The sequence below is a fragment of the Podarcis muralis genome, chromosome 5 (assembly GCF_964188315.1).
Source record: "Podarcis muralis chromosome 5, rPodMur119.hap1.1, whole genome shotgun sequence".
In the NCBI taxonomy this organism is placed as follows: Eukaryota; Metazoa; Chordata; class Lepidosauria; order Squamata; family Lacertidae; genus Podarcis; species Podarcis muralis.
The window spans coordinates 80,576,136-80,603,613 of record NC_135659.1 but is presented as its reverse complement, the minus strand read 5'-3'; the positions used below and the strand labels follow the sequence as shown (position 1 = coordinate 80,603,613).

Genomic DNA, 27,478 nt, shown 5'->3' with positions numbered 1-27,478 from the left:
AATACACCTAATATAACAGTTCTTCTGTGCCTCTCTGTGGGATATTGGGGAGAAGACTTCCATTTGGGATCCCTCTTAGTTATACCAAGTCATAGCCAGCCAGACTCACACTCTCAGTTTCTCCTTTCTGGCATTGGAGAGTATGGCTCCATGACTTGGAATGGAGGAAATGGACTGCAGTATTAATCCCTTTTTAGTCTTGCTCTTTCTGTGACTTGTTCACCCTTTGTGCAAAGAAATGCAATTTTAGTTTTGCTAGTTGCACTGTGAAGCACTTACTGTTGTTACACTGTATTTGCAAATAATTGGAGAAAGGGGCACCTAAAGCCTCTTCTTTTGGCAAATTTGGACATTATACTTGCATCAATAAGCATCTATTTAGCACTTTTCCTTGTTGTTCAAAGTGCTTTACATACTGAGAGGTTATGTTTTTCACAACAACACCGAAAGGCAAGCCAGAATTATTATTTTTGTTATCAGTTGTGGGTGCTGTGACTAAGATACCCAGTGGCTTGTCTACTACCTTATGAATTTATTGATGAGGTAAGATTTGAACTGGAGACTTTGCTGCTCATTCTTGGTTAGTACATCATGTCATGTCAACACAGCTCAGTTATGCCTTTGATAATGTGAAAATTAAATGAGTTCCCATCTCCTCTGAATTTGAATAGTTCCAAAGCAGCAAATCTCTAATTATAGGCCACAACAAGTGCAAAGTATACATTGAATTCTCTCATATTTTTTTCTCCTGAGTTATTCATTTTTCTTTTTTTTAATATAATTTTTATTAACAAACCAATCAAATCACATTAATTCCAAATTACAGAGCCAAATTTTTAAATTTTTGTTGGGTGTACCCATGCTTCAAGCTCAGAAAGGGATCCAAACATCTCTATTGCTGCTGCTTTAGTATTCACAGTTCTGTCCAAATAGTATTCATAGTTCTGTCCAATCTTCTTCTTTATTATTTTCCTCATCTTCTTGTTGTTATCATATATTCCTTTCTTTGTGACCTCTGATAGTCTCCACAAGCGGGTTAAAAACAAACGGAGTTATTCATTTTTCATGTAACAAAATATAATATTGGAAACCTATGGGATTGTTTACATTTTCCTTCATGCAGAATATTTTGCTGGAATCCAAGATCATGAATGATGGCTGTTTATAAATAAGTTGTGACACTACATAAAGTTGCATTTTATTTTTGTCATTTGGGTAATTATTTTGGGTAAAAAAGCACAGACCCTTTTCTGAAAGGTGGGCTGCCATATGTCCATTTTCCCCCAGACACACCAGCTTTTTTAGACTTAACATTTCTGTCCAGGTGGATTTTTAAAATTTGGCAAAATGTCCAAGTGTTGTTGTTGTTGTTGTTGTCTGTCACCATGGGTGGGGAGGGGGTTTGTGGCTAAAGCACAAATAAGAGGAAAGGGAAGTCCCATTCCATGAGCAGAAGACAAATCTGCAAGTGGGCTGACAGTGTTGGATGAAAATCAATTGCATCTGGACTTCTGGCAAGGCAAGATGGCAACCGCCACAGGATCGGCAAGCTGCTAGGAAAAATACAATACCAGCGGGAGCGTCTGTCTGGTCCTTGCACCTCCAAAGCCATTGTTGCAGCTGTTGCTGCAGGCAGAGAGGAGCCCAATGGGAGTGAGGGAACCGGAGAGTGGAGAAATGTGTCTCCCTGGGCGCCTCTCATCCTGGGATGGAGACAGACCCAACTGGTGGCCTGATAGAACCTGGAGGCCCAGGAGAACCGTGTGGTAGGACAGGCACAATGGGGGAGCCTCTCCCTTGTACTGAGTGGCCGCTGAGCTGCTGCTACTGCCGCCTTTACAGAGGAGAGGCCGAGAGGGATCAGAGAAGGGTGGAGTAGGCCATGTGGAGGCATGCCACGGGGACTAACTGAAGTGGAGGAAGAGACTGTTCAGGCAAGGGACAGGCTGATCAGATTCCCGCAATCCGCTACCCCACTGTTTCCTGGGACCTGGACCAGATGGAAGAGGCAAATGCAGCAGCAACTTCCTTGTGTAGGAGAAGTGACTGGTTACTTGTCCACCCTCCATAATATGAGGGTACTTAAGCACATGGTGGGGGCGTGGTCCCACTTTAAATGTGTGGCTTTGTCATTACAGAATTTAACTACCAGCCATTTGTTCTCTTTGGTTGGGTGTGCTCAGGACAAACTGATATTCAGAAGCATTATTGTCACACGTAAGAGTAAATCATGGTGTAACAGTTTAGTGCTACATGAACGAGTCTGCATGTGCAAAGCATTGGGCTTGCATGCTCCCCCTTTCCCTATCCTCTTTCCAGTGTTACAGAATCCTTATGAGGAAAGGTTGCAGCATTTGAGACTGTTTAGTTTAGAGAAAAGGTAAGAGAGAGAAATTTATAAAATTATGTATGCCATAGAGAAAGTGGATAGAGAACTCCCCCCCCCCCCAAATAACACTAGAACTCATGGACACACAATGAAACTCAATGTTGGAAGATTCAGAACAGATAAAATGAAATATTTCTTCACACAATTAGACTATGGAACTCACTCCCACAGGAGGCAGTGATGGCCACCAACCTAGATGGCTTTAAAAGAGTTTTGGACAAATTCATGGAGGAGAGGACTATCAATGGCTTCTAGCCATGATGCCTATGCTCTACCTTCACAGTTGAAGGAACCAATGCTCTTGAAAACAAGTTGCTGGAGGGGAGAGTGCTCTTGTGCTGGAATCCAGCTTGCAGGTTTCCCACAAACATCTGGTTGACCACTGGGAGAACAGGATGCTGGACTGGATGTGCCATTGACCTGATCCATCAGGCTCTTATATGCTTATGTTTTGTTTTAGACCATGATCCTTGGTTCAAATATAACAGCAAACTGGGGTTCTGTAAAAGTGAAACTAAACTTAGCTGAAGTCATATTCCTAGCCATGCTGGAGGAAGAGGAGACAGGAGCTTGCATGCTCAGCATTTTGCTGGAGTTTAAGGCTCATCCACAGATCATGAACTATGGTTTAGCAATGCATTACATGCAAACATGACCATTGAGTTTGTATTGTCACTTGGAAGTATTCATAGTCCTTTTCTCCTTTAGACAGATTTTGTATTGATGAATTTGGTGTTTGTGTTCTATGATTTTTGACTGTGAACACAATATGGGTTGGTTTAATGGCTTTTTAATATTTTTATTGACACTGTAAGCTGCCTAAAGTCTGTTGGTTGAGTAGAGTATAATGTAAATAAGAAATATTTAAGAGGGCATAATTATGAGGGTGTGGAAAATGTTCTCCCTTACTAAGCAATTGAATTAGGATACATAATTTGGTAGGATTTTAATGGGAAAGTGACTGTTACTAATATAATGTAATTAGCTCCAAGCTGTGTTGGCAAGCTGAACTTTATTTTAGCAGTTCTGCCAAGGGATCTTCAACAAGACTATTTTTTTCTTGTGTTCTTGAATTTGCTGTGCCTCAGTTTTTCAGGCTCCTAAACTGGAAAGGCAAAAACGTCAATATATTTACAAGTGGCTTGAGTGGAGAACTGAGAATGTTCCTTTTTGCACATCAGGAAGGATGTGGAAGTGAGATATTTATCTAAAAATATCGTAGCTAGTCCTACCATCATCACAAAGGCTGACTGTGAACATTGCCGCAGTGCACAGTCACATTATACTAGTTTTTTGAATCTGGTTGTTATAACCTCATTTCCATAGTGGATTCAGATTTTTTGCTGCTTTCTTGCAGTTATATAGTTAGTCAACATAGAGCTATATTGTACTGTCAAGGAGATTTGCCTTGGCTGGTTCTGAGCTAGATAATCTGGGTGCAAGGAGCAATGACTCTATTCTCATGCGTGCACTAGAGTGTGGTTTTGCCACCTTGTATATTTTTTTCTTGGTACTGAGGAGCGCTCTCTGTTTTAGACTGCAATAACATCAGTGTGTGGGAAAAGACTCCACAATCTGTGTGAACTCCACAATCAGGACCAACAGGACATAGGTGACTTCCCAAGGCAAGCATAAGCTTGTCCAGGGGACAATGGGGAATACAACAACAGCTGTACTTTAATTTTGTGTTATGCCATGCCCCCGTGGCCACCATTTTGTGATAGTGGCCATAGCAGTTTCTCAAAATTCAAAATGTGTCCATTGGTTGAAATTGATTAGTAAATCCTGGTATTCAAAATACCAAGCGCGGTGGGCCTATGATATGATTTGGTAGAAGGCAACTTTCATGCTCATCATGTTTTGCTTTTGATCCAATATATTTGTGCTGTGGTTGCTCTTAGTGGGTGATTACAGGACCTTTGATTACATTTGATAACACACAACTTTCTAGGACATATTTGAATACAAATGTGAAGTGACATTAAAAAAAAAAATCTACCATATAAAGTACATTTTGTAATCCTGTCACCCAACAGTATATTTTGTATGCTGTCAAATACCTTAAACCCAAAGAATGTTAATTTTCATGCTAATTTTTAAAAAAGTACAGCAAATACATAAATACATTTTTTTTCTTGCTGATTCAGAAAGGTCATGTTGCATACAGTGGTCAAAACAGCATCATTGACCATATTACATGTATGGTAAACAAAATAGCTTTGACCATATCATTGCAGAAATGTTTTGTTTTTATTCAATAATCAATAAAACTTAATTTTAAAAGTATATCAGATGACATTGTAACATAAGAGGGTACAATTTTAACTATTCTCACGAATGTGTGATACCAAAATAAACCCAATCGATTAAAAAATAAGCAAAACAGGAGGTTTTTTCTAAACTGACGCAGAAATTTCATTGGCCTAAATCGCGTGAAAATAGAAATCTTCAAAAAATTATCCTGCGCCCAATTTTTGACCAAAAAAAATCTTAAAAAAATAATTTGAGGTTATCACATATAAAAATTTGGGTAGCTACATTCCAAACTGAATTTCTAATTGGTGTGTTTTTCTCTGTGTATTTATATAGTATGCAATATTAAAATAAGTTTATTTTACAAAGGCATTCTTTGGAACCCTTCTGGAGCACTTTCTAGTTATGCTTAATCAGTAGAATTAAGTCACATCATCCTCTCAGCATTTACTGTTCTTAAGCTGTTGACTTTTCACTGTTGTGCCCAGCAGTATTGTTTATGTTCTGTATAACCATTTCACAAGACCAATGACCAAGAGTGATGTTAGGTAATAATAATTCTGGAACTTTCCAAGGTATGTAATATTTGCCTGCTTGGCCTTAGTTTCATACTTTCTTGTCTAGGCTGATTCCTCATGGCTTGGTGGTGATAGTCATGTAGCTGAGTAAGTGGAGAGCTAGATTATACATTTAGAAATTACTTGCATGTAGTATTTGATACTTGCTGGCTGTATCTTAAATAAAATTCTTTTAAATTTGTGGCAAGGGGAAATTGGTGGAATTGTTCACAATACTGTACAAGAAAAAGTAATTCTGAGAGTCCACAGAGAGCCTTCCTGACATTCTGTCACTTTACTGCATTATTACCTGTATTATTATGTCCTGTTCATTGAAATACTAAAAAGTGCTAGTACATTAGTGGTATGCTAGGGGTGCTTAATGTTGGTATAATTTTTGTTATAGATCCTGGCTCTGCTGAACGTACAGCACAAAAAAGGAAGTTTCCAAGTCCTCCACACTCATCCAATGGCCACTCCCCGGAGGACGCATCATCAAGCCCTATTAAAAAGAAAAAGAAACCTGGCTTATTGAACAGTAATAATAAAGAGCAGGTAATAGAAGTCGTGGATTTGATGCAGTGTTTTATATGAAACCATTGGAGATTACTAGGTGCTCTACTCTTTCCTTGGTCCAGTATCTGTACTTATGGTAATAGTTCTGCATTGGCTGTAGGGTCTACTGAAGATGGAGAGTACTGTTTTATTTCTAGTTTCTACAGCAGCCAAGATTTATCTGAAACTAAGAAGTGAAGTCTAAATGAGTGCTATTTTTGTAAGTAAACAGAATTCTGGTTAAACAGACTCTAATGTCAGTCAAATTTTCTTGCCCCTTATATTGAATACACACTCCGCCCCCCGTACTTCCAGGGTTTGACCAACCTAAACAAAGGGAATAGTTTGTTCTTTCTTTATTTAAAATAATGAATTCACATAACGTATGAAGAGGTCTACTGAATCAAGCCAAAAGCTTATCTAGTTCAGCATCTTACTTCCAGACATGGCCAACCGGTGTTTCTCCATCGCTTTGGCCTGGTAGCCAGTCCTGCTCCTCTCTTCTCAGTTCCCACACTCAACAAAAGTATAGGTGCAGATCAAGGGAAATAGTAGTACCACTCTATTCTGCCTTGGTCAGCCACACCTGGAATACTGTTTCCACTTCTGGGCTCCACATGTGCAGAGAAGGGGCAACCAAAATGATCAGGCATCTGGAAACTAAGCCTTATGAGGAGCGCTTGAAGGAGCTGGGTCTGTTTAGTGTGGAAAAGAGGAGACTGAGAGAAGATGTGATAGCCAACTTTAAATACCTTAAGGGCTGTCACATGGAAGAGGGAACAAGCTTGTTTTCTCCTGCTCTGGAGGGTAGGACTCAAAACAATGGCTTCAAGTTGCAAGAAAGGAGATTCCGACTAAGCATTCGAAAAACCTTTCTGATAGTAAGAGATGTTTGGCAGTGGAACAGACTCCCACTAGAGGTGGTGGGCTCTCCTTCCTTGGAGGTTTTTAAGCAGAGGTTGGATGCCCATCTGTTGTGGGTGCTTTAGCTGAGATTCCTGCAATGCAGGGGGTTGGACTAGATGACCCTTGGGTCCCTTCCAACTCTGAGATTCTATGGTTCTAGGACTCCTATGCTAAGCACCACTTACTTGCTGCTTGCTGGGTGTTCTGCTGGCTTTTAACTTGGAGAAACCCAAGTAACTGAAGGGGATGAAAACAGCCTCATGTGACTGTTGTTCAAGAAGTTTGGATATGGACTTAGCGCAGAGCAGCAATTAGCAATTTCAGCGGAACAGGCTGTCGTGAGGAGGGGGTGTTATATTTCTCTGTCTACCATTTGCCCCACTCTGCTTGTTGCACTCTTTATAATACATTAAATGGCAGTGTCTCCCAAAGTGTGCTTCTGCTAGCCCCAATGGCAACGGCCTTCATGGGTGCCTTGCCAGCAGGCTACTTAGCTCTTTTGCAAGTAAACTGGGCAGGGCTGGGAAGTTCTGGAGCTGTATGTTTTGAGAGAAATACAGTACTGGAGTGCTAAAGTGCTGCTGATAGTTCATTTGATGAAATATCCTACTCAGAAAGTGTTTTGTCTGTGATGGCAAAATGCTTTCTACATTGCTACTCCAGTTGCTACTTTTGTATCTGTATTGCTAAAATGAAACAACAAATGCACCACTAACAACTAATGCTACTTAGTAAATAAATATAGCAAGAGAATATCAAAGAGATAATTTTAGATTGCTGATATTTAGATTGCTAAATAGTTCCAGGGAAACTAGGAAATTTTTCTACATTATCATGCTCTAAATTATTGATCACTATGTAAGCACACTAAAAGCAACTTTTTCCTAGTAATAATGATTTCAAGTAAATGAGTCAAAGCCCAGGTATACTTAAGCAAATGTAATATTTATGCATTTTATTTGTTTATTTCAACCAAAGTTCTCAGAATACATAGAGAATATCTATTACAGCTTAATCCTAACCAGCTAATCATTGGATGCTTACTGTGTTAAACAGTTTCTCCATGCCTTGGAGAAACTTCATGTTCAGCTGTGGTATTAGTTTCTCTGATGCTGTAGCATTTGTTGAAAAATGGTATCTCCTGATGGAGATTTCCTATTTTCTGCATACTCATCTCCTAGTCTGTCTTCTATTAATAGAAAATAATTAGGGCATCATGGGGCGCTGCCCAAATTTTTGAGGTGGCAATTGAAGACAATGAGTATGTGGTTGCTATATTTGTATGATTGCAATAATCATCTTCTTGTGATTGTAGTATTCATAATGTAACTACAACCACTAAAGCACTTTCAGATGAAGTATAAGTAAGCAGTGATTATTTCTGGTAGGCTAAGTAACCACAACAAAAAGTGAACAAAACATTCTTGGAAAATACTGTAAAATTCTTCATACATTTTACAGTAAAAAAGAAAGATGTACGTTTGAATTTTTGCAGTATTCTACAAAGCACTAATCTTGCTTAAATAACAGCAGTGCTATTGTTGTTTTGAAGCAAATGCAAAGTCATTCTAAACCATCGGTACCACATTTGTCATTTTTAGTATTCTAGTTTTTTATACAGTAAGAACTGAAACTAAGTCTTCCTATCATGAAGCTGCTGAGAGAGAACATAACCAAATGTCTCATTTGGTATTTCTGATACATGTGTTCCTTCTCTATTTCTATGGGAGTAAATCAGGAGAGTGTAACATTTTTGGTATTGGCATATAGTTGGTGATAATACTAATACTGTTTGTTGGCACACTTATCAATGTAAAAATTAATACTGTAAGTGGGAACAGCAGCAGTAGCAATTTGGGTGTGGTAATCTTAACGTGTTACCCATAGTGTTGAAGTAGGATTTGTAATGGGAAGTCTCTCCCAAACAGCAATGTAGTTAGGACTATTTATTTATTAAATATTTCTAGCTTACTTTTCTATGGATCATGCCTAAGGCAGTTGCCAACAACTAGTACAAAAACATGTGTAAAACTATCATATATTTTAGAACTAAATACATTAAAGAAGTGGAATAAAATATAATGAAAGAGCAGAACAAATAATGACAATAACATGCCAGAGAGAATGGAAAGGAGAGTAAAAGCTGTCTTGTTATTAGTATGCTGATGGTACAACATTTAAATCTCCGAACAGCCTCGCCCAGTGATTTTGTGCAGATGTTGAAAAGCTTAGATGACAAGATGGAACACTAAAAAAATTTCTTCCAGTAGCACCTTAAAGACCAACTAAGTTAAGGTGCTACTGGAAGGAATTTTTTTTGGATTGTAAAGGAATTTTTTTTGAATTTTAAAGGAATTTCTTTAAGGTGCTACTGGAAGGAATTTTTTTTGTTTTGACTATGGCAGACCAACACGGCTACCTATCTGTAACTGGAAAGATGGAACACTCTGAGTTACCATAGCCTAATTGCAAGCAGTAATTTTCAGCATTGTGTTCTGGAACAGACCCTCCAGGAAAGACTGGAGCCACTATTAAAACAATGTCCCCAAGTCCCATCCTGGCCAGGCTATGCAAATGGATACCATGTCTGATTCTATCAGAAGCCACAGAATGGATGTAGAAAATCTACCTCATCCAGGAAAACCTGGTTAATAAATCATCACATGCTCAGTCAGCTTAACCAGGAATGGAGTGTTGGAGACTGGCTAGAAATGATCAATGAGAGTTTTTTCCAAGAAAAGTTTTACTACCACTTCCTTAAGACCATATTGGACCATGCAAGAAAGACATTTACCACTCTTCTGACCTACTTGGCTAGTTTTTATCTGGCAATCTTAATAAATTGTATGTGGTAGGCCCTAGCCTTCAAAGAATCTTGTCCATGTCCTCAGGTTCTACAAAATGAAAAATATCCATAACAGTTAGGCAAGCAGTTATTTAGAGGTGCATCCTGCAGTACATACTAAGCCTGCAGCATCTAAGTTGGAGAAGGTCCAAGCAACTTTTAACTTAAGTGTCTCAGGTGTCACCTAGTGGTCATAACTATTACTAACCTATTGCAGCAAAAAGAAAAAAGACACCTTTAGTTATGTAACTGTTTCTAGAATTGAATTAATATTGATAGAGTATCTCTAGTGTTACAGCTATTTTCAAGTTGCTGTGAAAATAAGGAAAGGAACCTTTTTTGAGCTGAAAAGTTTTTGCAGCAAGTTGTCCAACAGGCAACACACACAAGGGCCTTGAGAACAGAGTATGATATGATTAAGTTAGGGTTGTTTATCTTGTAAAACATGTCAGAGGTGGTGAATTCAAGGTGGTTGTTCTCAGTAAAGATACTTTATTTACATGGATGTGAAATCCAGGATGATTACTGTCCTAGATTGCAAGCAACATATTTCATGCCTTCATAGAACTCTATAAACTTCATCTCCAGCAGCAGCCAAATAATTGTTTGAACTTTAGAGTTACTGATTTCTATATGAAGCAATAGTTACTTCCAAGAACTACTGATTTCCCAGTGGCAAACTGAACTTCAGTTTTTGATTGAATACTGTAAATGAGTTTGAGGTTGCAGTAATGTTCAGTTGTGTAACATTTAAAAATATATAAAGAAGGCTAAAATTGCATACAGTAGCCTTTCTCAACCATTGGTCCTGAAATGTCGTTGGACTACAACTCTCATCATCCCTAGCTAGCAGGATCAGTGGTCAGGGATGATGAGAATTGTAGTCCAACAGCATCTGAGAACTGAAGGTTGAGAGAGGCTGGTATAGAGAGTTCAAAGACTGAAAATATATAAGAGTTTTAAGTTTCTCCTTGGGTCTGTTTATTTGGTTTTCTAACTTTGGAAATATTGGGAATGTCAGGTCTCAAGTGTGGTCTTTTTGTTTTGCTGAAGGTGTTCCTTGGAGGCTCAAGGAATGTGAATGAGGAGCACTCTCAGGACAAATCTCGTCTGCGCTAAAGAATTGCTCCTAATTGGAGCAGTGGGGCCACTTTAGTTTTAGTAATAATGTTTGGCATTTGCCCTCTGTCTTTGCTTATTTTGTCCATCAGTGTTGTGTATTCATTATCCTTTTGACACACTACTGCAGTTTATGTTGCAGCATATTTTATGATACCTACTGGACCACATTTAGAATTGTACACTAGGAAATGATGATAGGTTGGGTCATATTAGTGACCTCTTTTCACATTGACATGCCTAATTGTAGTAACTAGATTAGAATGTATGTTTGCTGTATTTTGGTGTGAGCAGAACACTTAGCCGCCCAGAGTGGCTGGGGAAACCCAGCCAGATGGGTGGGGTATAAATAATAAATTATTATTATTATTATAACAACATATTTTGAACACACGCTGCTGGAACTGCAGAGGTGTTGGAATCATGTGTTTCTTTGGAGTTGACATGGGTTTAGCTATTTTAAGTTTTTTATTCCTGCAGGGTTACTTTCTTTGCAAAGATATTAAAGGCAGAAAAAGTAAAAAAATAATTTCTATTGTGAACAAACATGTCCTGTTTCTTTTGGGCTTTTATTGAATGTGCTCATATGCAAAATGGCTAAAGAACAAAATATGCTTTGCTTTGAAGCCAACTTCCACTGTTAATTAATTTAGAATCAATGTTTTCTGAAGTGATAGCTGAGCAACTATTGAGTTGGCCCAGTTGTCTTTTAAAAATATGTTAATGGTTTTGAGCAAGAAGGACTAGCATTGGAAGGGTAAAGGGTCAACATATATTTAAAGCATTTTATCTGAGCTGAAAGGACTCCCTAAACTTCTGGAAGCTAAATGACAAGTCTGCCCTCAGACTTGTGATCTAAAAGAAAAGTCACATAAAGGGAAATAAGCTAAAACAAGCATATATTTTTAAAGGTACAAAGTTCTTGTAACAACAAATTTGAATAGAAGCAGAGCAGGAAGATATTCTTTTCCCCATCTCTCGCTTGGCACATTTATTTCCAGACAGATACTTGTAAAGAGAGGTATACAGTGGTACCTTGGTTTGCATACATCTTGGTTTGCATATGTTTTGGATTACAAACATGTCAAACCCGGAAGTGCGTGTCCCGGTTTGCAACCTTTTTGGGGAATGCAACCCATCTTTTTTGGATTACAATTTTTTTTGAGGCCCCATTGGCAAAAGCGCACCTTGGGTTACAACCTGTTTTGGTTTACAAACGGACCTCCGGAACTGATTATGGTTGTAAACCAAGGTACCACTGTATGTCCTCTCCCTTCCCCTTTCTAAATTTTTCACAAATGTTCACATGGTTTACTACTGTCCTGCATCTTCCTGTTCAAACATTGACACATTTAAAGCACATGAAATGTCGGGAAGCTTATGTTTATATAACTATTGATTGTATAAATACAAATAAGTTAAATTCGGATTTTTCTGGTGAAGGTTGTCTGATAGAAAGAGTCATCTGCCCCATAAATATAGTTAATTATGCTTATCTATGTACCATTGCAGCTAATGCAAGTTTCTTTCCCAATGCAAGTATTGGATGTGGTGTAGGGTGTCTGATATATTTCTGGACAATGGGTTGATTCTCCCCTCAACCCACCCATGGTATTTGCTTAAAAACACACACACAAGTATACAGTTACTAACTGCATCTAGTTTGGTCCTAATTAAAGTACATTAGAGTACATCAGAGTACATTAAAGTACATCTAAGTTGAGACAACTGTACTTGCCTGAGGGAGATATATGTTGCTCTGGTTTCAAATGCTTATTATGTACTGAATGCGAGAAGTCATCTGAATTAATATTAGGTGGGCTGTATCAAATGCTGGTGGGGGCTGGTTGGTCATGTTTGATCATCATATTTATTTTAAAATACAAATTTGTTTTGAAACCAAACCTGTCTTTCTTGCCTACATTTCAGTCAGAACTAAGACATGGTCCGTTTTACTATATGAAGCAGCCACTCACCACAGACCCTGTTGATGTTGTACCGCAGGATGGACGGAATGATTTCTATTGCTGGGTTTGTCATCGGGAAGGCCAAGTCCTCTGCTGTGAACTCTGCCCTCGGGTTTATCATGCTAAGTGTCTGAAACTGACAGCGGAGCCAGAGGGGGATTGGTTTTGCCCAGAATGTGAGGTTAGTCTATCTGAGGTGAATATGTGTCTCATTGCTACTGGTTTTCACCTCTCAGAACCATGTTTTTTCTTTCCAGTGTGACTTCCTGGTCACTTTTTGGAAAGGCAGAGAAGCAATGCAAAGTTGCATCCAAAATAAGGCTATTGCCAATATTTACCATTCTGTTTGTTTTTCTTTCATTAATGTTTTCCCCCATCCTTAGCACCTACATCCTCTGTGTTCATCGTGTCTTGTACCACTGTATGGGGATGGCAGGGGCATTCGTGTCCATTTGCGCCTCCTGAGCGACACTTAGCTTGTTGTGGTGAAAGCAGTTTATGTATGATATCTTCCTCACATCACTTTGGTGTGTGCAAGGCCAGTTGTATGATTCCTTTCTGCCTTATTCTTTCCCTTCTGGAAAGGATTAGCCTTCCCTACCTGTTTTCTGCATTCAAATACTTACTGAGGCAGCGTAAAAAAACTTCACAGGGAAGCATGTTCCAGACCATTAGCATGAAGTATGAATGGGGTTTTAGTCATTGCCTCTGAGATTATTAGTATAAAGAGCAAGGGGGGGGGGGAAACTTGGCAAAGTAATACTGTACAGGATAGATACCAGCAATCATTCTAGGTATGGCAAGACTGCTAGCCTTGCACACCAACAGGTAGATGCCTCAGTATAATGAAAAACGGTACACTTCATTTAGAAAGAGTGTACTTACAGTCCTCTACATTTGGAAGCATTTTCAGCTTTATTTGTTAGGGGGGAAATAGAGGACCTAAATAGGTTATTTGGAGTGATTATTGCCACTCACACAGATTCCATTATCCTCTATGGCACCATGATTCTTTCCTGTTAACCATGATTCTCTGGTTCACAATCTTCCTTCCTGTCCAAGACAAGTGGTGCAAAATCCTAAGCTCCTTGGGCATAATGGTGGAAATAAGGAAGATTTGGGCAAGTGCCCAGCCACATTTAACTTCAGGATTCATAATTCAGTAGCATTTGGGGGGTCAGTCAGAAACTGCCAGCAAAGCCAGCCTGTCTTCATCCTCCCCCATCCCCACGTGAATCTTTTTAGGGTACCATTTCTGAACCAACAGGACATTTTCATGAACATGGGACTGTTGCAATATTCATTGCACCAATTAAGAGAAAATTAATTATCAACATCCATGTCTGCATGTGGCATTAATCTTCATGTTCCACAATAATGAAGGGGTGATGGGGTGCTCATCTGCACACATTTTGCAATTTTTTTCAGTATTTTCAATCTTTACTTTTAGAAAATTACTGTAGCGGAATGCATAGAAACACAGAGTAAAGCTATGACAATGCTCACTATTGAACAGCTATCCTACTTGCTCAAGTTTGCACTACAGAAAATGAAACAGCCAGGGGTAAGAATAATATGTGTTACTATTTCACTCCACTGGATATTGTCTGTTCAGCCTTTAGATTTCTGACTACATGTAAAGCTCCCTATCTAATGTATAGTGGAAAAAATTGGTTTCCTGCCACCATGGGCGGGGGGTGGGGAAGGGAGAAGGAATTTACTATTAAGACCAGCAGACTGCCATCTATAATTTCATGGCAGATGTTTGTTCACAAGATGTTGGTTTATGTCTAATTTGCACAACCACTTTTGAACAAATGTTTAGCCAATTATATAAAAGAGTTTAGATGATTTGATATCTATAAATTTAAAAGAGTAAAAGCAATAGTTCTGAAGTGAAAGGCAAGCTTTCTTTGTTTTAGATTATTTATCTCTTTGTCATAGCATGTCAAATTTTAAAGGTGGTATTCCCCCATTTCTCTCACTGGAGGCACTTGGTTGTATCCAACTGAGTTATGGTCACAGTACACCCATTGAAATCAATGGGCTTAAGTTAGTCTATTGATTTCAGTGGTCTGTTCAGAGCATGATTGAATTGGATGCAACCCAGTGGTTCTAAAATATCCTTGCCACTAGCCGTTTTTATGAGGACTTGTACTACTGTTGCTTTTGCTGCTGCTGCTGCTAAATAATATTAGATAATGTGTCATCAGCCTGTTTGGACAACTTTTTACTTTGACAAAAGTTTTAATTGATTAGTTGAAACCAATTTTAATACAATAAATGTTGCAGTCCTGACTCTCTCATTTTGCTTTTATTTAAACAGACAGAGCCATTTCAAAAGCCAGTTTCACTTGATCAGCATCCAGATTATGCAGAATACATATTTCATCCAATGGACCTTTGTACATTAGAAAAGGTTTGTTGATAGCAAAGAGAAAAATCCTATTTAATTCTACTAGATTGTTGTTACTATGCTCATAACTATATGTATTGTCTCATTGTAAAATCCATGCAGTTTTCCCTTTAGATGGTGAGCAAGCTTGCCCAATAACTATACTGGAAATATTGGCCTTTATTATCCTTTGTGCTAGTATTATTATTATTATTATTATTTTACCCACCCTTAACCACAAGGTCCCAGGACAGGTTATAGCAATTTAAAACACAATATTAAAAACAGCTTAAAACAACTTAAAATTACAAAAATAAGGTGGGTCTTGGTCTTGCTCCTGTGGTAACTTTTCTCTATTATTTTATCTCTTTGTCGTCAATAACTATTTTCTTTTAGAACACAACAAACCTGTTTCCCCCTGTTTTTATATGGGTGAAAATTGGCATCACAATAATTTTTAAAAGAGTTTATTTTGCCCCCATCTTACTGGGGTTTCCTTCTTTGTGTTACAACTTTTATCCTGTATTATATGTATACCATTTAGAGGTTTAGTGAATAAATGGTATATAAATCCTTTTAAATAAATATATATATCCAGATATAACTATTATTTCCCACAGTATATAAGAGCCATGCTCTTTCTAGATGTATTCTTGCACGACAGCAAACCATGATTATGAACGCACAGATAGCTCTTCCTTCACCCGGCTTTGCTAGTATTTGAGTGCAACAACCACAATTTTTGTCTTCGTACTTATGTCTGAACTAGTGGCTGTGGTTTGTTTCACTCCCAACAGCTATGCTTGATAAGCCAAGAAAAAAAAACTTTGCTTCAGATTGTGGTTTTGTTTGGGGGTTGCAATTGTTCCACTTCCAATTTGTAGGTAATGCCAATCCAGGCACTGTGGTTCTTGCTCCCATTCTCTAGTAAGGAGGAGTGAAGCAGGAGTGAACAGCTTGTCCATGATGAACTGTTGTCATTATTTGTTTGTTTGTTTGTTTGTTTATCCATGTTAACCATGCCTTACTGTGACACATGGACACAACTTCTGTTTCTCCCATATCTGTCATGTGCCTCAACAGTTACAAACTATTAAGGTTAATTTGATGGAATTTAGGAGAATATGGCAGATTCTGGAAACAGGCATAAAAGGGCCCGTTGTAGATGAATTTTCTCTATTTTTAAAATGGCTGCAAACCACTAGAATGTCTAATTTACAAAATGTTGACAATTTTGAGGATTGCTTTCTTAACTATGAACACCAATTTTATTGCCAACATTTTAAAAATTGTGATTCTACTCCACCAATATTTTGTCGAGTTGTCTTTTACCTGATTTCGTATATGAAACAGAAATTACCTTAGCAGCAATTGTTTTGAGTATCTTGTGACTTCCAAAACTCTTAGTCATATTATGCTATTATGATATGTAAATAAATTACATTTGTGTCAAATTAGTGCAAAGTTGATTATGTCAACTAAGTTCTTGACTATGAACAAACTAAAACACTTTCGACAGTAATCTCACTTTTGGTAAAATCTAGGCACAGCTTTTCATTAATATGTATGGAATAAAATGTGAACTTAGTTTCTGGATTTTCAAATTCCAATACATTTTTTATGTTTTCTTTTGCAGAATGTTAAAAAGAAGATGTATGGATGCACAGAAGCTTTTTTGGCTGATGCCAAATGGATTTTGCACAATTGCATTATTTACAATGGAGGTAAGTATGTGTAAGATGATAAACTGTATCATTTGATCATGAGGCCACATTATGGTAATGCCGCAACAAATGGCAGGCGAAGCATCCATAAATAAGAACTTGAAATCTAAATAAGTCGAGGGCTTTAAACACCAAGAAAGAAGATATTTCTAGTTGATTTTTTCATACTGGCCTGACTTAAAATATATGTTAAGTTGGCTTGCTTTGTATGAGGTTAAGTTAAAAAATGTGGTTCTGAAATGCAGAATGCTAACATTAAAAGGGACTGCTATCCAATAATTACTATTTAAAGAGAGGATTATTTCCAAAATGTTGTGGCCATGTTATGCCTGGGTTCAGGAAAGGATGAAAGCCTTATTTTTGTAAACCGTTCTTTGTCCTGTTAGTTTTCAATATACCAATAATTTTCCTTTAATAAATATTTTGAATACCAGCCAATAGAAATATTTATTATAGATTGGTAGTACAAATAACATGTTATTACAATGGAGATTTTATTAGACATCTCTGCTTATGTCTTTCCTCAGGAAATCACAAATTAACACAAACAGCAAAAGTCATAATCAAAATCTGTGAGCACGAGGTATGTATTACCTATTAGTTTTCATACTGTATTAATTAAAACATTTTTTAAAAAAATAAAATCAATGTTGACTATGACTGCCATCTATAAAATGAGCTAGACCTTCATTCTTTACTGCACTGAGAGATCTGCTTATCAGGGAGTAAGCCCCATTGAACTCTGTGTGATTTACCTTTGACTAGGCATGTATAGGTTTGTACTTAACATCAAGAATAGAGGAAAAATTCCTTTCGTTGCTAAACTGGCTGCACAGAAGTCGGATTTTAAGTGTGAGTGTGTGTGTGTGTGTGTGTGTGTGTGTGTGTGTGTGTGTGTTTGGTATGTCTTTGCATGGTAAGAAAGACATTCACACAGAATTTGGCTTCTAATGCACATTACCTTCCTTCTGTGTCTCCCTGCCTCCACATTGCAGAAATGTGGAATTTAGAGCAAGAAGCACCAATTTCATCAACTCCTTTCTTTTTGCATGGTAGAGCTGTTGCGATTTGTAAACAAATAGCTAAAGTAGCTGGACAACCATGGCTTGTCAGATGGCAAGATTCCACTACACTATGGAAGACTAAAACATTGATTTATTTATGTTGAAGATATTCTTGTTATATTAAACAGCACAGCCACTGAGGAAGCAACGATAATAGTCCAATCCTATACATATTTTCACAGTAGTAAGTTTCACTGAGACTTGCTCTCACTTTAATTGGGATAGGATTGCAGCCTTAGTATGCTTAAATTTCAGAATTCACAGACTAGCAAAATGTATTATTCTCTGCAGTAGAAAATTATGAATGACTGCTCTTCTTACTCTGGATTCCTTTTAATTGAATAACACACTCCCAACTCCTACAGTAGCTGATGTTTCTCTTTACAGATGAATGAAATCGAAGTATGTCCAGAATGTTATTTAGCTGCTTGCCAAAAACGAGAGAATTGGTTTTGTGAGCCTTGTGTAAGTAAAATCTTTTTTTTAAGTCCACACTTAATCCAGTTTAAGTTTGGAGTTATTCTTTTGCTTCTTACTTTAAATCTGTAAGTGACCTAGAGAAATCTACTTCAGTTTATAAGTATGCATTTTTAAGCTACATTTGATGTGTAAATCCAAAAGTTTAAATTGTTCATGGTCCTCCTGCTTCTTGGCAGACCCAAGCACTCCAGCCTTTTGTGAAAAACAGGAATTTTACTAAAGCATCCAGTCCTTAAAATCAGTCTTCAGTTTTGCACTTGTTCCTGTTTTAATTTATGTGAATTAAATGTCAGATGTATGGTTTGATTGTCAATGTGCAAACTACTTCAACAGGTAACAGAAACTTAATGTAGTGGCCAAGAGTACAAGTACAGTTCAAATTCTCAGCCACTGTCTCTTGTAGGGACTTCGGTAAGCAAGCAACCGAGGATCAAAAACAGCCGTAAAGAAAACGTTTTTGGGTTCCTAACACATTTTGAGATAGGGCATTTCTTTCAGTACATATCTGCTTAGGTGAACTGAAAGAAATTTCCCCAAGCAGTCCTATTAAGAAGCATTGAAAGAAATTCATTTGTTAAAGATGTTTTCTTGAAATGCATTTGGAAACCTAATCACCTGTACAGCTATCTTTCCCATTTTAACACCTTGACAAGCCCCTGTTCTCCGTCTCTTTAATTCTCCTGCCTTCTAATATGCAACACATGGATAATGGAAAAGCCTACTTTAAATGACTGTTGTAATAGAGACTGAAGTAAAGGCCTCAGTTCTGCGTCACATAGTCTGAAATAAATAATGGTTCACTGTACCCTCATTCTCATGTAACTCAAGCCAAACCTTGACTTAGCACAAACAAGTAGTCTCCTGAAACAGAGATCATACCTGCTTTACTCCTCTCCAGTCATTTTGCTGTTGTCCGGAGCTAAGCCATTGCTTTGCTCGGCATCTTGTCTGAATTCAGGCTTGTGGTTTAATGCTCTCCATGCAAACCATGAGCGTTGTTCGTCTTGTTTTCATGGAAATTCAGCAAACCCCATTCCAAGCAACTTCCAGAAGTGATGCAAAACTTTCAATGTTGGGTGAGTTTTGCTAGCTATAGAAATAAAATAATTTCTAGGGCAAGCCTTCTGAATTCCCCTCACTGCCACCACAAACAGGACTGATATTTCAAGGGAAGGCAAGGCAAGCATTTCTCTTCATAACATACAAAGAATGGGAAAACTTAAAGCTATGCAATCATCTGGACAAACACTACCCTTTCTGCATAAGGAAGGTACATTGCAATATCTGAAATATGCAATCCATATCGTATTTTAAGGTATTGTCTTGCATGCCAGTAATTAGAAAGTACTATATGTCTTTAAATAGTTTCTCACTGTGTGGTCTCTGTGCACTTTCCTCTAGAGCAATCCACACCCGTTGGTCTGGGCTAAGCTCAAAGGTTTCCCATTCTGGCCTGCTAAAGCACTGAGGGATAAAGATGGTCAAGTTGATGCTCGTTTCTTTGGTCAGCATGACAGGTGGGAGTTCAGTCAAAAGGTGGTTGAATGGTTCAATGACTCTTCTTTTTAAAATATATATCTATTACCACACAGTGGTTGCTATTGCGTAGTTCACATGTTATTATTCTGCTTTGTAGTGCTTCATATTAGTAGCATGTATAGTACATTCCATTTCCCTATTAATTATCATATTTTTATGTCTCATACCAACTGGTTGCCACAATGGCAATGCAAGCTTACTTATCATATTTTGAATATGTAAAGTTAATCAATATGTTGTTTTTGTATACACAATATTGAGGCAATGTTTTACTCCAGTCACATTTACTCTCTGGGACATTATAAAGCCTATGTTAAATTTTGTGGCAGGGGTAACTCATTATCATTAGATCAAACTTATGTTTTTATACCTTATACACGTTATGTAGTTACTCTAACATTTTAGCTTCGCTGTAATGTTGTTAATTGAGGGGGGTCACAAAAAAGCAACTTTGTAACATATAAACTTGAAAGACAAATATGTTGATGCTCCATTAGAATTTGTGTGATGTGGGGGCTCAGCCTTCCTTTCCCCTTGAAACAACTTAGGAGCATAAAATTGATGGTGTGTGAATGGTGGAAGCAGCTCCTAAACTGAGTGCTGCAGCACTACAGAGCAAAGTTTCAAGGATGGCTGTATTAGAACCCCTAAATTTGAAAAGACAGGTAGAGATACTTGTTACATTGACGAGAGTTACTTTTCCCCATTGCTATCATTGAACTTGGGTGGAGACCCTGGCTTCACCCACCAACTATTTATCATGCTCTATACCTGCAGAAATGCTTTGTGTATGTGCTACTCTCTCAGAAGGAGATATGGCAACATTCTTTCAAAAAATAAAGTAATACTATTGGTATTTTACTATATACCTGGGGAATCACCCTACCCCCACCTCACAAAGCATTCAGGAATTCCTACACTTCCTGTAGTTGGCCTGCCCTCACTGCCCTTTTGGTTACCATGGGGCCACCAAATTTGCCAGTCAAAGAACTGATTCTGTGATAGTGTGGTATTCATGGTCTGTCATATGAACAGGTCTTAACAATCTAGTCCTAAGACAAAGTCACGTAAGTTCTTGTTGTGAGGTATTTATTAAGTACAGTATATTAGTGCAGCATTGTAAAAGACTTGCCAACACTACAGGAAAATTACAGCCTGCTGGATAATAACTTCCTGGTTAATTGTGACTGATTCTGTCAATGTTGAATTTACTTAATCAAATTGTTTTGAAAGCAAAACATACACCTGGAATGGTTTTGTCTAAACTGCAGTATGTATTGCATAGATTGGAAGTATCCTTAAGTTTGTCCTAAATGAAGGTTTCAGTCTCAAATAGGCATAATTTTATGTAATTCATTCATAGAATTGTTATTCAGATTCTAAACATACTTGAAAGTAAGACTTAGACACAATCTACATGAAATGTCATGTCATGTCCCCTCATTATTTTACTGTCTTATATGCAGGGCCTGGGTTCCAGTAAATAATTGCTACCTCATGTCTAAAGAAATTCCTTTTTCCGTGAAAAAGACTAAAAGCATATTCAACAGTGCAATGCAAGAGATGGAGGTTTATGTGGAGAATATTCGCAGAAAGTTTGGAGTATTTAATTATGCACCTTTCCGGACACCCTATACTCCCAACAACCAATACCAAATGTTGTTAGACCCTTCAAATCCTGGTGCTGGAACTGCTAAGACTGACAAACAAGAGAAAATTAAACTTAACTTTGATATGACAGCATCACCCAAGATTTTAATGAGCAAACCAATGCTGAGCACCGGTACTGGGCGAAGGATTTCCTTAACAGACATGCCACGTTCCCCAATGAGTACAAATTCATCTGTTCATACGGGATCTGATGTTGAACAGGATGCAGAGAAAAAGGCAACCTCCAGTCACTTTAGCGCAAGTGAAGAGTCCATGGACTTTATTGATAAGAATACAGGTAAGGAGGGCAGGGGGGGAAAGATGCTGCTTCAATGGCTATATTCAAACCTTATCATCATGTAGAACAAGGAAGGTCAGAAAACTGGAAGGAAATAATCTGGTGTTCATTATCAAAATACTTGTAGGAGGTATTGTTGGACTCAGGTGCAGCTCTGCTCCTAAGCATCTGCACAGCTATCTTGGGAACAATTAAAAGATTGGGTCAGAGCCAGGAAGGTTGTTGCTCATGCTAATAGCAGAGGATTTGTGTTAACTTCAAGGTGGGTCAAAGGCACCTGGGAAGAGTATCATTTAGGAAAGAATCCAGAGCAATTGTTCAACAAAGGATGTCAGGTCAGACTGGCATTGCACTGGAGAACTAAGAACCAGGGAGGTGGGGCATGATCTGAGCATCTGGATCAGTAGGAACAGGTAGAAATGTGTTTCTGATACTTCAGTGTGCTGATGGGATGAAAAGAAGGATGCGTTGTTTGGTCCAGAGGGTCAGGTTTTCATACTACCTTCTCTAGGTGCAATGGGGAATATGATGTCTTGGTGTCTCCTTGGATAGGAGCTATTGTTTAAAGTTAATGGAAGTGTCATTGCAAGGAACACGTCAGTGGGACTGGGTAACTTTGGGAGGGGGTGTCTGCCCCAGTATCAGCAGTGGTTTGCAAGGAAGGCACCTACAGTTCACAGAATACTGAATTTTGAAAGGTAGTGCAGAGTGACAAGTTAGGATACAAAGGCCATTTTGCCATGGTGTTCTTTTATTTTAGCAAGCTTTTAAAAATCTCTTCTAGAATTTAGCTTCACATGCTTACCATTAAGAGGCAAGGAAGCAACAATATCTAGCACTATTAGCTAAAAAAATTGCAAAAATAGATTGTGTATAAGGCAAGTTGTTTACAGACTCTTCATTTCCCCAGAGCTATTTATGTGTAGTGTCAGCACAGTACTTTACAAAAAAGCTGTATTAGATCCAATATTGGTATCCTAATTTGTTCATTCATGAATGTCTTCTCTCTTCATTAGGCATGGCTGAATTTTCTATTTGTTATGTTAATATCAGGAAGTTTTCTTAACATTTACTATTGTGCTAGGCTCTTGCAGATTTGCTTAATTCTTTGCAAGAGTGACTGCTTTCCATTTTTAAAATATTACACAACTTCTTCTCATTTGAACATATAATATGAAGAATCTTGCTCTGCATTTAAAATTTGAATTGGAGGAGAATCAGATAATTTTTGAAGTTTATGATCATCTTCCTTTTGGAATGTAGACCAAGTACCCAGTAATCTCTAATCTGCTGCCACCACCTACCAAGTTACAGAGAGCAATAGGAATCTTCCTTTATTTGCTTAATTGTGTACATCAAAGTAAGCCTAAGGGGGAAATGTATTATTTCTAGAATCGACCTAGACCAGAACACATAGATAAATTTAAGAACCAGTAAACTTTATAAAATAAACAAGAAAAAATAGTTACTTAGTTATGAATAACATGTATTACTTCTAAGTCCCTTTTTCAACATCTACCCTAACTGCCAGCCTTTCACCTATGCCTTTCCTCTCTGATCTTACCTGCTCACCATATTCTCTTAACTTTTTAACTGTCCTTTCTCAGAACTCCTTCACTTGTAACTCACTCTGATTCCTGCCATCACTCATCTTTCCACTCATTACTCTATTACAAAAACACTGTGAACTTGAGATCATTACCTGGGGAGCAAATTATCTTGGACCTGGTATTATGCATTGTATAGGTGGCATGCATTTTCAAACATAAGGGCACGCCTGGCTTTTAATTTGATGCATATATTAGGTATACTATGATGCACTGGACAAATGGAATTTTGAGCCTGAATGTGCCATTATTTGTTCTGGTAATGATATCCAGGTTCTGGAAAGGCATATTTTAGGCAGCAGTCCAAACCTTCATAACTCTAGGATGAGGAGGCAACCCTCTACTTGCTTCTGCTGGCTCAACCAGTCTCCTGATAGAGGGACACTTGTGCTATTCTTGCCACCAAATGGGAGGGCACAGGGGTTGGACCTGATCTGTTGCCCTCCCCACTTCTGCCACCATTGTAAGTGGGTGGGTTGCAGATACGTTGGAATTTCCAGAGCGCTGCAGCAGCAGGTTTGGATTGTAGTCTTAATGCTTTAAAACAGCCTCTTGCTCTGTGTTTGTGAGGTTTATGAAGGAAATTTGGGTTTGCCTCCAATTTTCAAGTTCCATGGACATTCAGTTCCCACTAACTCATCCTCACTATTTCATATAAAGGCAAGAAAACTGGTACAGATATTTCTATTGATGTGTATTCAGGACTGTGACCTGAAAGAATACAAACTTGGACCTGCAACACACTGCAACGTTTTGTCCTTCCACATAAAAGAAGCTCCTGCTCGGGTTCCAGCCAGCCATTCTCGCCAAACAAGGCATTTCTCCCTTCTCTCCCAGCCCATTGTTCCATTTTTCTTTTTCAGATGTCATTCTTTATTCTATAAGAGTACTAAGCATGCTCAGTCCGCATTGGACTATTCATTTTGTTGCCACTTTAGTTTGCTTTTTTTAAAAAAAAAAAAAAAATTACTTCTTCAGACCATGGCATTCTTCCAAGCATGCTGATATCTCCTTGTTTCTCTGTGACCCTGTTTTGGCTACAGTCTTGTTGCTATTCTCCACCTGAGTTTGCTATTAGAAGAAGTGATGACATGAAACATCTTAAATTTGAAGGCTAAATAGTATAATGAAAGATTTCTCTGCTTTGCAAATATTAAGCTAGGGTTCTTTGGCTTAACTTGCTGGCAAAACAGCATGTTAGAATTTGATAAATACTTTTTTTGCAAGACATTCAATTTAAACTATCTTAATAAGTAAGCAAGCTGTAAAACCTGTAGAGAAGCTCAGTCATGTTTCAAAATAGTTTGTTTTGATTTAGCAAGTTGGAACAGTGTCTTGAGAATAATATGGTATAGGAAATCCACATACAGGTGAAATTTACCAGAATCTAAGGTGGGTAGAGATAAATGGGGAAGTAGGCCTAAACTAATTCCTAACTAATTAGTTATCTATGTTAATCAACACATCGTTGGTATAATTAATCTTCTTACTTGACATAATAAAAGAGAATTTTACTCTCAGTTGAAATTGTTTAAATAAATTCACAATTTTTGCACTCTTTTTATTCCAGTGCAGCTACTTAATAAGGGCCCTCATATTTTCTAACACTTATGCTGTGGAAGGATTAGGGATGAATCAAGCAGCCTACTGCTTTCCTGTTTCATATCATTTTCACTGGCACTCCTGTCCCGTCCTTCTGACTTTTCTGAAAGAACATGCAAAGTCTGCATTTAATTGGTACACATTTTGTATAAAATAAACATTTTCCAGTGTATTTTCTCATAAAATGTATTTTTAATGTAAAATACTGATTTTTTTTGTGCTCTTTGCACACCTAATCTGCAATGCAAAATCCAGTAAGTGAAAACCACAACCGGGGTGGGTTTCCTGTTCAAAGCAAAAATGCTACAAATCCCACAGAGTGGACCCAAGACCTTGGTCATACCTGAATAAGGGGTTTTAGTCATATTTTGAAATGGCAGTTATGTCAATTGTCTACTTTGTCAGCTTCTCCAGCACCAACAAGGACAGGCCAAGCAGGGAGCTTATCTGGCAGCCCCAAACCTTTCTCTCCTCAAGTCTCAACGCCTGCTAAACAAGAAAGAACATCTACTCCAGGAAGCATTCTGAATCTGAATCTTGGTGAGTTAAAATTGTCAGTACCAACTTTCATTTTATCAATGCTATTTGCTTATACGTATGAGAAGTTTCAAGGTGATTCTATGAGTGCAGAATCATAAATGTGGACAGGTAAACTTCCTGTTTCCCAACTGAAGCAATTTCATTCAATTTAAGGATATTTTAAATGCTTTTAAAATATCTGGGCAAGTATATAGTTAAGCAGATACAGGATTCTGAGAACTAAATGATATTTGCTTACCTGCTACCAAAAACCATAGTTCCTTATTCTTGTATAAAACTCAATATTTCTGACAAAATCCTCTGGTCCTTGGATAGCATAAACATATAGGTTATACTCAATTGTACTCCTTGACTGCAAACCTTCACATCAACTTCAGTGAAAATTAAATCTGAAATTGAAATCTGATCAACTTCTGTGAAATTTAAGCATCCTAATTGTTTCTGGGATTGCAGACATGCTTCCAAATAGTCGTTCAGCATTTATTTTGAAATGTTGTCATATATGTGGTAAATATTACCAAGTATTAATACTGAAAGTGGACTGATTGAATTAGGTTTTTTCCTTGACAAAAACAATTTCTGTTTAAGCTGTGTTACGTAATGAAAACACTTTTATTTAATATTCTAGATCGTAGTAAAGCTGAGATGGATCTGAAAGAGTTGAGTGAATCAGTCCAGCAGCAATCCACACCTGCGCCACTGATTTCCCCAAAGCGGCAAATTCGCAGCAGGTTCCAGCTTAATCTTGACAAGACAATAGAGAGCTGTAAAGCACAGTTAGGTATGCACATGGTAATATCAAATTTGCGTTGAAAGCATTAGAGTTGAAACATTGTTCATTTTAACATAAATGGGGGTAAATCTTAAATATGGTGTGTTGTCCTTTGTGCAGAGAGTTTGGCTTGCATCTTAGCAGACCAGGGTTCAAAGCTTCTTTATTTGGGGAGGCAAATGAGCCTTGCTTGCAAAACTAATACTTGAACAACCTACTTCACAGAATTATTATGTGTGGTATATAATTAGTCTGTTACAATGTATGTGTGCTCATTATTTTATATCTATAGCTTAATTCTTAAGTTTTATAAGCCTCAATAATTGTAAAGAGGTGTGTGGTAGAAATATATGAATAAAAATTAGTCTTCTTTTGTACTTAGGGATCAATGAAATCTCTGAAGATGTTGCAGTAGAACATAGCGACTCAGAGGACTCTGAAAAGTCAGATTCTAGTGATAGTGAATATATCAGTGATGATGAACAGAAATCCAAGAACGATCAGGAAGAAGAAGAAAAAGAAGGTGCAAGAAGTGACAAAGAATCCTTGGCCATGAAAAAAAAACCAAAACCACCAACGCCAACTGAAGAAAAAGAAGAAATTAAAAGTACAGTCTCAGAAGTGGAGAAAACAGATACCCCTGTCAAAGAAAAGGCAAATGTAGACTCTGATAAAGAAGTTTCTGAAAAGGGGAAAAGTTTGTCACATCCTACAAAAGAGAAGTTGAAAGGTAAAGATGAGACTGACTCGCCAACAGTACATCTTGGTCTGGACTCTGACTCAGAAAGTGAACTTGTTATTGACCTAGGTGAAGATCAGTGTGGGCGTGAGGGACGCAAAAATAAAAAAGAACCCAAGGAATCTCCTCCTAAGCAAGAAGGTAGAAAAATATACTTTTTCCTGTTATGTGTATTGGCAATCTAAGATTAAGCATTTTGCTGTCTGTGGTGTTCAATCCCGGAAATTCTGAAACCTTATGTGGTGTGTGTGTGAACGTGTGCTTCTAGAATGGGGTGGAAATAATTTTATTTTCCTTAAAAATCTAACAGGGCAGCTATTTTGAGGATTACTTCTCAAATAATATTTGCTCAATGTTGTCGAACATGCACATATAGATATCGATTTTGGAACCTTTATTGCACAAGGTTCAAATGCTGTCTTTGTATTTTCTCACTGTTTGAGCATTGAGGAAATACTTGTGCTTACAGTAAAAACA

General features: G+C 37.8%; 1 protein-coding gene across 12 annotated transcripts in view; it reads left to right on the top strand.

The window, feature by feature from the left end:
* Positions 1–27,478, top strand: part of ZMYND8 (zinc finger MYND-type containing 8) — an 81,602-nt gene that overhangs the window by 37,569 nt on the left and 16,555 nt on the right. For 7 of the 12 annotated variants that reach the window (XM_028735108.2, XM_028735109.2, XM_028735107.2 and 4 more), the window contains 12 exons: positions 5,606–5,754; positions 12,554–12,787; positions 14,042–14,155; positions 14,918–15,010; positions 16,623–16,710; positions 17,238–17,293; positions 18,162–18,239; positions 19,656–19,771; positions 21,260–21,741; positions 25,356–25,490; positions 26,119–26,271; positions 26,645–27,142. In XM_028735108.2, coding sequence (XP_028590941.2) covers positions 5,606–5,754; positions 12,554–12,787; positions 14,042–14,155; positions 14,918–15,010; positions 16,623–16,710; positions 17,238–17,293; positions 18,162–18,239; positions 19,656–19,771; positions 21,260–21,741; positions 25,356–25,490; positions 26,119–26,271; positions 26,645–27,142 — 2,196 coding nt within the window. Of the gene's footprint in view, positions 1–5,605; positions 5,755–12,553; positions 12,788–14,041; positions 14,156–14,917; positions 15,011–16,622; positions 16,711–17,237; positions 17,294–18,161; positions 18,240–19,655; positions 19,791–21,259; positions 21,742–25,355; positions 25,491–26,118; positions 26,272–26,644; positions 27,143–27,478 lie in introns of those variants that run through there. The other 5 variants (XM_077929269.1, XM_028735106.2, XM_028735112.2 and 2 more) reach the window with 4 other exon arrangements.